Genomic DNA, 12,189 nt, shown 5'->3' on the forward strand with positions numbered 1-12,189 from the left:
GAACGCGGAACAAAAGCGTGAGTTCATGTTTCTTCCGGTTTACAGAGTCGGCGTACAGGCGGTTTTCTTCAAAACATTATGGCGTCGAGAAGAGCGACAACAGTTCCAAGTAGTTTTAAAAGCATCCCCACCGACTCTAAAAGGTAGTTTCTATATTCCCTTTTTCTTTTACACTGCTGTTGTAACATTCTCCGGTGTGTGATTTGTTTTAAATTGTAGCTTATTTTAATGTGCAGAAAACACACTGAAGCTCAGCGGTTTTTCTTTGACGCACTATATATTCTTTTCTTTAGCGACAGGCCTAGACGTATTTAGAAATAGTTTATAAGTAGAAATACATTTACAAGAATTTTTTTGTGTAAAGAAAGCTCAGGATAGCTCGGCTAACATTATAGCGTCTGGCTTAGCATACTTTCTGTTTGTTCCAATTTCGTCCTCATTTCTGTATCCTTTATTTCTTCTCAGTTCAAAAAGCAGTAACCCTGCTAATAAAGCCAACAACGTCGGATCTGTGAAGAAAACTGTTAAATGTAAGTATGCGATACTACTATGGGCTTAATAGATTGTTAATTTTACCTACAGCTGTCAGTGTCAGACATCACATTAATTTATAGTCCTAAAAACTCCTCAAAGGGTCTTCCACAAGGTATTTGAGCTGATCACTGTCTATGTGATTTTCCACAAAAGATCTAATAATGCAACTCAATTTGCATGATAGCTGTTAGGTATAAATAAAATAATCATGACACAATTTTTCTAGAACTTGCTGAACTATTTTTCGTTTATAGAGGACTTTAGTGATGTGAGGCTTGCACAGATGTGTTACAACAGGGGTGGGGAACTCCAGGCCTCAAGGGCCGGTGTCCTGCAGGTTTTAGATAGCACCCTTGGTCAACAGACCTGAATCAAATGATTAGTTCATTGCCAAGCCTCTGGAGAACTTCATGACATGTTGAGGACGTAATATAGCCATTTAAATCAGCTGTGTTGGATCAAGGACTCGTCTAAAACCTGCAGGACACCAAGGCAGTTGGGGCCTGGAGTTTCCCACCCCTGTGTTACAGCAACATTCAGCCTAAATGTTTTTTTTCTTTCTTAAATAATATCCATAAATGTCCTCATTAATCTTTAGTAAGTGGGACTGTTGTTAAGTCTCGATATCTTCAGTCTGCTGAGAAGACATCTCTTTCAAAGGTAATGCTATTTTTATTTCTGTTTTTCTGTACAATATGTGCTTCACTTGTTCATTAGATACATCGTTCTTCATCGTTTTACTTAGCTTTCAAAGCTAAGATGTTGAGATATTGTCTTCAGCCTCACATTTATATTTAGCACACGTCTTAATTTCATCTTGAATTTTGCTGTCACGTTTTTCATACTGATTGCATCTCTGTAAACATTAACAGAGTAACTCACTGACCAATGAGTCGAACACTGTGCCACGACCATCTTCACCAAAACCCACAGGTGTCAAACCAAAGGCGGGTACTCCGACAAGACGCTCAATGGCCCCATATGCAACATGTAAGTAATCCCTGTGGCCATAGTTGTGACTGTGGGTGCTGATTCAGACATGTATAGTAAGTGTTGTGTGCTGTAATCATATTATCAGCTTTATAAAAAGCTTTTATTTTCATCTGTCAAGACTTTGATGCAGATCAGAGGTATCCAGTTCACTTTAGAGCTCAGTAATTAGGTCTACCTTAGCCAACATGCCAATAAAATCATGCATTATGATAATAGATTTACAAGTAGGCTGCCAAACAACCAAGTCACAACCACTTGAAATATTACAGCTACTGGCAGTTTTTAGTTTTGGACTGCAAAAGATCTTGTATCATGAAGTTTACAATACTGCATGCGATCTAGCCTTCTGGAGAGAAATTGGATACACATAAAAATAAAATAAAAATTTAAAAAGAGAGAAGTGAGAAAATCCCTCACTTTGGCTCTTCTAAGATAAAACTTTCCAACTACATTCCATCAGTTTGAGACTTGATGGAATGTAGTTTTATGCCTCTTTTCAGTTCAGCGGCTTTCCAAATCCACTGTTCCTGGATATGGATGTGCTCTGCTTGTATATATATTTTTTTTAAAAAGGGACAATGGAAATTATGTGTTCTGAAAAAATATTATCAACTGACAAATGGATACAGTCAGCTATTTAGATTGATTCTAGTTGAATTGTTTTCAGTTAATATCTTTAGTAATGCAAAAAACACAGCATCTGAGTAAGCGTCTATGGTCTAAATCAGCGGTCCCCAACCTTTTTTGCACCACGGACCGGTTTATGCCTGACAATATTTTCACGGACTGGCCTTTAAGGTGTCGCGGATAAATGCAACAAAATAAAACTAGTACCAGTACTGAAAAAAAGATTTATTCATAACACACGTGAAAAGACCCAGGAAAACTGAGTTAGCGATAAAAATGATAACAAAATAACGCTGAAAACCGATAAAAACCCTGAAAACTGTACATTTCACACCTGAGCCTCAACTCTCGCGGCCCGGTACCAAACGACTCACGGACCGGTACCGGTCCGAGGCCCGGGGGTTAGGGACCGCTGGTCTAAATGATAGCTGTAAATAACACATTCTCATTTTTCTTCCTTTTTAGCAATGATGTCACGTGAAAATGAAGCATCACTTCTTGGGAAAAGTGTTCTGCAGTCCACATTCTCAGATAATCCCCGCTTTCGACCAGATTTAGATATTTCGGTTATCAAAGGTAAACTGAATAAAAATGCTGAAAATTTTTTATGATTTGGACTGTCCTGTAACTAGAGATGGCACGATACCACTTTTTTATGTCCGATACCGATACCGATATCATGAATTTGGATATCTGCCGATACCGATATGAATCCGATATAGTGTGTTTTTTAATCAATAAAACTGTTTTTTAATATCTTACTGCATTTTGTATAAGTTCATAGTCAAGTTTAAATAAACAACAGCACTAAAGCTATTCTGTTATACCTGTGTGTAAAAAGTACACTGCGCCCAAAATATTTCATAGTTCAGCAACACTGATCAATCTAATAAACTTAAACCTGCTCCATCCTTCCTATTCTGGTATTTTAAAGAGTACTTAGCAGAAATATTAAGCAACCTAACTAATAGGGTTGCAAACTACCAGCAAAAAAAAAATAAAAAATAGGGAACCACCCTCCACCCTCCACTTTGTGATGCTTAATCGATGTAATCAACTTTAATTTGATGCAGTGTGAAAAAAAAAATGCACAGAAATAAATTATTTTTTCAAGAATAATTAAATAGATTCAACATCTTTCTTCAACAGAATTGCAGACTGCACAGATGGTACTTTCCCAAAGGAAAAAGTACTATAGCTTACTAGGGTATATTAGACTTAACAGTTACTATATACAGTAATGGACTTCTATACATTTTACATCAGATTAAAACTTTGGGTGTAAGATTCAGATAATTATTTATTAAAAGCTCGACATTTTAAATGAGAATAAGAAAGAAAAGTATGTCTTTGTGCCCCCTTTTCCCTGTTAATGCCCTATCGGCCCCCTTGGCTAAACTTTGCTAGATCCGCCCCTGCACAGTTACCAGCGTCAGCTACGTAGAAAAAGATCCTGGTGTAGAAAGTAATATTAAATAAATTCTAACAACAGCTTATCAAGCTTAAACGTGCTGCTGTTGTTCAGCCGCTGGTTTCCTCTTTCTGGTGCAAAGTGGGCCAAAAACAAACAAGAGAGACGGAGTCGCGACAGAAAAGCCGATCAGCTGATCGTTAAGCAGTTTCATGAAGTAGCGGCAGGAGAGAGAGAGAGAGAGAGAGGGGCACTTGCTCCATATATCAGTTGTTAAGCTGACCGTGGGAATGCTTTACAAACATTCAGAGAGGAACTTACACACTTGCTTTACTTCTCTCTGGGATAACTTCCTCGGAGATGAAATGCTGGTTTGGTAGCGAGACTACAAATACACACAGCCGCTGTATCACGTGACCACACTGCTCCGACGTGCTACGGTTATGAGACGAGTTACGCCATGTCGCAAGTTTTGTGAGGTGCTTTTTTGATATTTAATGGATCGGATTACATTTTTTGTTTCTCGCCGATATCCGATCCAGTAATTTAGGTCAGTATCGGACCGATACCGATACGTAATATCGGATCGGTCCATCTCTACCTGTAACTTTGTTTTTTGTTCTATCTCCCAAGATCGAACAGTCATTGAAAATGCAGTAGAACCTGAAAGAAATCCAGAGAATGAAAAGATGATGGTTGAGATGGAAACATTTCTTCTGGCCTACCTCACAGCTAAGGTTAGTTGATGTAATAGATCTGATAATAGTTCAGTTAGTGTACAGTAAGATGCTAAGTAAAAACATAGTCATCTATTTTATTATTTTGGTGACTTCTACATCGAGAGATATTATGCTTACAATTTTTTACTTAAGATGGAGAGCAATACAGCAAAACTCAAGGCTGAGGCAGAAACAACGATTCTGCAAGCAATGGAGGAAGAGCAGTCATTGCATGATGAGGTCAAGGAGAAGAAACGTCAGTACCTCCTTGCAGAAAAGAAACGGCTGGTGAATGAACTGCTGGATTTGCAGGTCTGGAATAATAAATGGTGTTTTCCTTTTTTAACATGCGTTTTAATTAATACTGTGTGTTCTGTTGTGGCACTGCTTACAACACTTGTAAGCAGATGAAGCATGGTTCTCTAAAATCTGCTGGTAGATGTCTGTGTTGATTTTGGACATGAAAAATGCAGTGATCTGGACCTGGATTCTGTGACACTGGCCTTCATTCACTCCTTGTGAATCTCTCACATGTCCTTGAATCAACTTTTCTTGACAATCCTCTCAGGGCTGTGCAGCTTTTCCTACCACATTTTTTTCCTATTTGTTGATAAGATAACAAATAGGAAAGATTGGGGAAACCTGCAGTCAGCTGAGACTGAAGAAGTCACTTGGATGAGTGACGAAACGTTTCTCCCACAAAACGCTACGTCCAGATGAACAGAATCAACTTTTGGAGAGGTCCTATTTGTTGACTTCCTATTAATATGCTTTAGTACAGCACTCTGTGAGCATTCAGCCTTTGCTGTCCTCTAGAGGGTGTCGATCATTGTCACCTGAGCTGTGTCCCAATTCAGGGGCTGCATCCTTTGGAGGATCGGGCCTTTGCGGTCTACGTGGGCCAGCTCCTTCAAAGACCGAGAAGTGTGAGGCTGTGAAATGGGATGGTCTAGCCTTCAGATTTGTTTGTATTTGAAAAGAGTAAGAAGAAAAATCTTACAACCAAGTAGCTGCCGTCATTGAATTCTGGGATAGGTTGGGCCACGACGGATACACCCGGCCCATCCTTCAAATTCGGGGAAATGAAGGACTAATTTTTCGGCTGCATTTGGAGCCTTCGAGTTGGGACAGCCTTCATCACCTGGCTGTGAGGTAATCGGCCTTCAAATGCGGCTTCCGAAGGATGCAGCCCCTGAATAGCACTGGACAACTGTCATCGGTTTTCCTCATGTGGCAGCTGTTAACCAAAATCATCAAAATTAAAACAAAAAAGGCTTGAAATATTTCACTTTAAACATACTGAATATAAACTATATTAAACCTTTACTTTTTTTAATTAAGTTACAATTGTTTTTTTGGGGTTTTTTTTATGATTCTAGTTTTTGGTGACGCACTAGTATATTTAATGTCCATTTGAATTTTGGGTTAACTAATGCGAAAATACACTTAGGTAGCAAACTTTGGTTCTTTTGTACACTCTTTTGAATCAAGCTGGATTCTATTAATGTCTGGTCAAAACATGTTTTCGAAATGAAAAATGGTGGACACACAAAGCGTATAATTGATTCATGTTCTATAATTATTGCCCCTCAGGTTGCTACACTGACTCCTGTGGCAGAGGCTGTTGGTCAGTTTACAAAGGACTACAAGTCTTTTGCTACAGCTGTTGACACCACCCGACATGAGCTGCCTGTTAAGAATTTCTACATTGATGGAGATAGACGTGAATTTCTAGGTAATTTTTACGTTAAACTCATAAGTACGATTTAAAAAACAAACAAACAAAAAAAACCACAAAATTGCACTGATGCAGACTCCATTAAGCCTCCATATAAATGTTTTGATCTACTACTTATGTTGGTGAAATTTAAAAGCTACATGGAGAAATCCTTTCTATGTCAAACTGTTGACAGGAGGAGGATACACACACACACACACACACACACACACTAATTTAAAAATATACTTGATTTAGCTGTGGTTTAATAACAAAGTGCCCAGCAGGGGGGTGCTCTGACTGGAAAAATAAAAAAGACTTAAAGAACTGCATTTAAAAATAAATAAAATAAAATTCTTCCATGAATCAAGTTTTGCTTGGGCTCTGTTGCTTGGATTTTACAGGATAGTGGTATACTGTAAGGCTATGGTAAGAGCCTTGTTTTAAGTCTAATTATATATTTAGAAATATATTTTTCAGGCATTTACATGAGTGATTACACGAGTGATTACATGATCCATTTAAAACTGTACAACCACCATGGGCTTTTGTTACAACAAAAGTCATATGTGGTATGTAGCTTGGAGAAAATTATTGTTTTCTGATCGCTCTTTTTTTTTTTTTTTTTTTTTTTTTTTTTTTTAAATAAATTTAAATTGAACCCTTTCAGATAAAGCTGTGGCATCCTTAAAGGAGAGTGAGAAATTGCTGTTGGAGTGCACAGAGGGTGATTATAAGGACAACAGCACATCTCTGGAGTGCCTTCGAGACATAAAAGTAACATCAAAGGACATCAGTCAGCAGCTGTCCGGGTAGGCGCATGTATAAAGAATGTTGTGTTTTGCTGTGTTAGGTTATGATTGTTTTGTTCCTTCACAGGTTGTGTAACAGTGTGGGTATGGCAGCTTTATCAAAACCTTTTAAAACCAATCACTTTTATTTTTATTTTTATTTTTTTTCCCCTCCCAGGGCCTTTAAGGAGCAGCTGGAACTGTCATCACTGGTCTGTCGTCAAAGAATCTATGTGCAGCAGAGCACAGAGGAGCAGCAGCTGGGCAGTTCAAGATCCAGAGAGCTCTACTGCCCCAAACACTGAAGGATCGCATTCAGCATGGCATACACAGAACAAGCACTTTGGATATGCTCCAACTCCACATGTTTTATGATTTCTATATATTCACAGGTTTTGTCTGTGTTTGTGTGTACTGTGTAGGTGTACATTTGTGATTTTCTTTGTGGTTGTGTTGTAATGTTGTAAATGTGGACTAATTGCTTCTTTATAGATGTGACCAATAAATACAAGAAAGAATTTAGATTTTGCAGACTATGAAAAATCGCATTGCACTAAGAATCCATAATATCCTAACCAAGGTTGCTGAATACAGAGGAGTTTGAAACTTTGATCAAATAACTCTAACATACCTTGTCACTAAATCACAAACTTGTGATATCTCAGAAATTGGCAAAATTATTAATTTGATTTATGAGTCTAACAACGCGTTTGAATTTTTGTTCGACCCCTTATGTGTGCTTGTTTTATTTTGCAATTTTAACTAAACATCAAAAACTACGTTTTAAAGTCATAAAACATTCGACCTTAAATGAGTCCATCCTCACCCGGATGTGACGTTAATCAAGACAACAATGGGTCATTTCTATTGGTAGTTTGTGGAAAGTGACGACCTTCCCTTTACTGAGAGCCAATGAATCGCAGGAGAAGCCGTCGCATGTGAGTAAAACATTTATTTCACATAAAGTGAGCATTTCTTAAAATTGTATTATAAACCAAATGTCAGTTGTATGTTTTTTGCTTCGAAAAACAGATGTTTGCGTGGAAATAACGATGTGTTTTTGTTTGGTAGCCAACCGTCCAGACCGCTAGCTAGCCGTCCAAGTTAGACATTAGCATGATGGTCAGCGCTGCAGTAACACCTGTGGCAGATATATATGTATATGCGGTGATTTATCCTTTACACATTGCATGCACGACACCGTATCCTTTGTTGCGTTGTGTTATTCTAACCCTGAATCTGCAAAGGAGCAAGAGAGGTATTTTAAGATTTGGGGCTTCCTGTTTTAGCGGTGGGATGAAAACGTTATATTAAAAAAAGTTGCTTGTTGCACATTTACTTGGATAAAACTCGAATATGCACATTATAATACAAATGTTAGCAAAACGTTTATGCTGCAGTTTAAAAATGTTGAATTGGCGCATGTATGAGGATCGTGAGACGGTGGTGGCGTGTGCAGTAGCGGGCATCAGTACTGAGATTTTCCTTGTTTGCAGTGGTGATGGACAGGCTGACAGATGAGGTCAGGCAGGAGTCTCCATGGACCATGATCTCTGCAGATGATATTGTGTTCTTTAGCGAGAGTATGGTGCAGGTATGCTCTGGCGATGAGAGGAATAAAAGTCAGTAGAAGCTAGACAGAGTACATGTGTGAATAAGAGGGATTAACGCGCAACAGCGAAGTTGTAAGAAGTAGCGGTATTGAAGGTAGGTACGTTTAGATACCTGGGGGCAGCCATCAAAACCAAAAGACAAGAGAACAGAAGAAGAGGGTGCAAGTAGGGTGGAGCAGGAGGATACAAATCTTGGGACACATTTGTGACAGATAGCAGCAAGAGAAAAGGGGAAGACCTATGAGATGGTGAGACCTGATCTGTGGTTTGGAGACAGTGGCACTGACAAAAAGACAGGAGGCTAAGCTGAAGATGCTAGGATTTCCATTGAGAATGACCACAGGATTGCAAAGATAGGGACGGTTCAGGTTGAGCAGTTTGGGGGCAAAGTTGGAAGCAAAGATGAGACCAGAGAAAGCGGTAAGAGCAAAGAAAATGTATTCAGCTCCAGAGATAGTCCTTGTTCTATTCAGCAGTTATTGTTGAGTTTTGTGGACCAGCTGATGAGCCAGTTCTCCACCTTCTGCAGGGGCTAGTTACAGTGGCTTCTACCTCACAGCAGTTCCCTGGTGTAGAACTACCATCGTCAGCTCCAGTTCAGTTGAAGCTCCAGGAACACAATCCCCAAGGATGACATTTATCCATATATCATCTTTGCTTTCAAAGACTGAGTATAAGCGGTAATGTTAAGATGATGCTGGGAAAGATCATGATTTTAGAGGCAGCACAGAAATGAAGTAGCAGCCTCTGTTGTTTACCGTGGCAGATGGATTCAGGCACAAAGCAGGGCTCATTTAAGTTTGCTTGACAACGAGTAGAGATTACTTGTTGTTGAAAAAGGTAAATATGAGGTAAAAGGTGCTTCTAATACTTGCTTTGCAATATCAATATTAATTACTAATTAAACTGTCAATCAAACAGATCTCACTCACAGAGGAGGGGTGCACCATCAGAAGGACAATGGAGACAAAGGGATAAAGAGCAGTGGCAAGGTGAAGGGAAAGCACAAGTTAGACAGGCGGACGAGGAGGAGCAGAAACCCAGACAGCATGAAGAGGACACGGTGCCAAAAGGGACCTGCCAAACGATGTGCCCCGCTCAGGAGTTACGGGATCGTGAGGCTCAGAACCGACTTCACCATTTTGAAATGTTACCAGGCACAGAGAAAGATCGGCGGCCAAAAGGAGACCCATCGCGTGCCGTTAAGGAGTATTCCAGACCAGCAGCTGGGAAGGACTCAACCAAACCGAGTGACCTCAGACCACCTCCTGTGCTGCTGAAAACTGTTAACTACCTTATTAATGACATTGCAGCCGCCCCGAGCCTGTATCCATGGACTGAGGTACGTAATATTTACACCGATCGTTCAAATTGTTGATTTCCACAAAAGCTTGGGACTTTGTGTAACAGTAAATAAGTCCAACCTTTTTTCAATATTTTACAACTGGATGATGGCAACAGATTTTAAAAATGTTGGAAAAGGAAAGAAAGGCTGTAAAATGTGTAAAATACTGCATTCACAAGAGTCTTTCTGAAGTAACATTTCTCAGCAAAAATCATTTCATTGTTTATGGTACATAATATCAGGAAATGATTCATGTTTAATAACTGAATTGGTGACTTAGAAATTAAACTTTTGTTATTATTTAAAGACAGCTAAAGAATTTAAATTTAGGGCCCATTTATTTATTGTGCAGAAGTGTGTGTTACCATCTTCAAAACAACATGCACGTGCAGAAGCCAGTTCTTTATTTTACCAAGAACCTAACGGTGCTTTGACAAAAAGTGCAGTTGTAAAGCTTTAATTTTTGTTGTTGTCATAATCCCAATTCTTGAACCTTCCTGTCTTAAACTTGCTGTAGGTTATTCTGCTATATAAATTTAAACTGTATTGCAAGTGATTCTTACAAGGGATTTATGCTTCAGCGGGAAATCTACAGCGTTGCTACGTTGTAACTAATCGTTGGGTCGACATAGGCTACTTGCTGTGAGTGACTCTTTCAATGTGGTCACTTCCCCCTGTGCATTACTATTGCTACAGCTACTTTTTTGCTGCAGTTTTTGAATTTATCAGTGAAAGAATAACAATCGCTTTCTCTTGAACAAATAATCATGACATCGATATAAACACTCACAAATGTCAGCAAATTCTTGAAGGGAGATTGGTGAAACTATCAGAATGAATGTGAGCAAATGTACAAAGAAGTGGAAAAATTTAAAGATACAAATATACTTGCCCCCGAAAATAACTAACCACAACAAAGAGGCGGGTCACAGCTCGCTGTACAACCCAGGGACATTACAACAAGGTAATTAAAACATAATACACCAGCACAAGCATAAATGCCAGCAACGACATTAGCCACCTACGTAGGTTATGTTATAGCCTCTCTCCAGCAGAAGTCTAAATCAAGCCTTGCAGGGAACGACAAATATTTCACTGTCTGTTCATTTTAAAATATGTGAAAATATCTGATGGAAAAATAGCAAAACAGAATCTATCATCGTAGATTAAAGATGACTAATTTGTTGTTTACTTATTTGTTGTCGCGCAGGTTTATACCTTTGTCTTTGACCGTCTTCGTGCTGTGAAGCAGGACATGATCATCCAGAGGATGTCAGGATTGGACTGCGTGGTCATTTTAGAGCGAACCGTTCGTTTCCTCATCTATGCCTCTTATCGTCTTTGTGGGGAGCCGCTGCGTCTCTACGACCCACGTATCAATGATATACACCTGCAGGAATACCTCAGCTGGTTGCTGGATTGCTACATGACCAAAACAGGACCTCATCCCAACCAAGAAGAGTTCCAGTCGCTCAGTTTGCTGTACAACTTGGGTTGGTGACTTTGTTTATCATCTGCTATTTTGGTGTATTTGTATGCATGTTCAAGCTGGAAGTCATGCATGCATTAGTTCAGTGTTGTGCAAACAGATTTTTGATGCAGGGAATGTTTTTAAAAATTAAGGACTCCTCCACGTCCTCCAGAAAGCAATTAATTTTGTATGCTTTATTTTCTCTTACAGGTTCAGCTCGCACTATGCAGCACACCATGCAACTCCCATTGCGACTACGCAGCACTCCAAACATCAAACTTGCTCTTTTCATCAACCAAGCTTTCCTTGAGAGAAACCCTGTCCGTTTGCTTCGGTTGGCTCAAAAGCTAAACTTCCTACAGACCTGTGCGCTGCACCGTCACCTGATGACATGTCGTCAAGATCTGCTGCTCGTATACAGCCACGGATACAGCAGCCGCAACTGTCGCTTTCCTCTTGACAGACTGGCTAAGCTCTTGTTCTTAGACGCATCACTTACAGCTCAACTGTGCCGGTCATGTGGAGTTGAGGTTAACAAGGACAATCAAGTAGTATTCTCCAAAGCTGCTTTCACGGAGCCGGGACAAGGAACACTGCACTGTAAACTGTATCACAGCATAGCATCTGAGAAACAGAGAGATCTCACTGTTAAGAATATTGTTCAGAGCTGTGTTGAGACAAATAAGAAGTAAACAAGCCATACAAATACCGCTCGGTATTCTTATAAATTAGGAAATTGACTGTTTGTTTGTTTTTTAAGAAATCTGGACTGTCACTGAGCTGATGGCCACGAGTTACATTAAGATGTGAATTACTTTTATATTACTACCAATATTTTGTGTTGATGTTTCCCTTGAGTATTTTTTTACAAGAACTGTACAGAAATTCAAAGGTGTAACTGTTTACTCATTCTTATAAATTCAAATTTTGGAATCATTTTAATAAATTTGGTTACAGTCGAAATACAA

At 39.2% G+C, this 12,189-nt stretch overlaps 1 protein-coding gene across 1 annotated transcript; it reads left to right on the forward strand.

The window, feature by feature from the left end:
- LOC309700161 (uncharacterized protein) lies at nucleotides 1–12,189 on the forward strand. Its single transcript, XM_082523608.1, has 14 exons — nucleotides 1–143; nucleotides 466–530; nucleotides 1,133–1,194; nucleotides 1,407–1,524; nucleotides 2,620–2,730; nucleotides 4,199–4,302; nucleotides 4,438–4,596; nucleotides 5,878–6,019; nucleotides 6,672–6,813; nucleotides 6,971–7,091; nucleotides 7,702–7,730; nucleotides 9,327–9,747; nucleotides 10,961–11,243; nucleotides 11,432–12,189. The coding sequence occupies exons 1-14, from the start codon at nucleotides 79–81 to the stop codon at nucleotides 11,911–11,913; spliced, it is 2,304 nt and encodes a 767-aa protein (XP_082379734.1). The 5' UTR covers nucleotides 1–78; the 3' UTR covers nucleotides 11,914–12,189.

This window comes from Aulonocara stuartgranti (assembly GCF_965226115.1).
Source record: "Aulonocara stuartgranti genome assembly, chromosome: 23".
NCBI classification, from domain to species: domain Eukaryota; kingdom Metazoa; phylum Chordata; class Actinopteri; order Cichliformes; family Cichlidae; genus Aulonocara; species Aulonocara stuartgranti.

Coding starts and splice junctions, on each gene's coding strand:
- LOC309700161 (XM_082523608.1), top strand. CDS start 79: ATGGCGTCGAGAAGAGCGACAACAGTTCCAAGTAGTTTTAAAAGCATC. Junction 1,525..2,619: donor AATGGCCCCATATGCAACAT/GTAAGTAATCCC, acceptor CTTCCTTTTTAG/CAATGATGTCACGTGAAAAT. Junction 6,814..6,970: donor ATCAGTCAGCAGCTGTCCGG/GTAGGCGCATGT, acceptor TTCCCCTCCCAG/GGCCTTTAAGGAGCAGCTGG.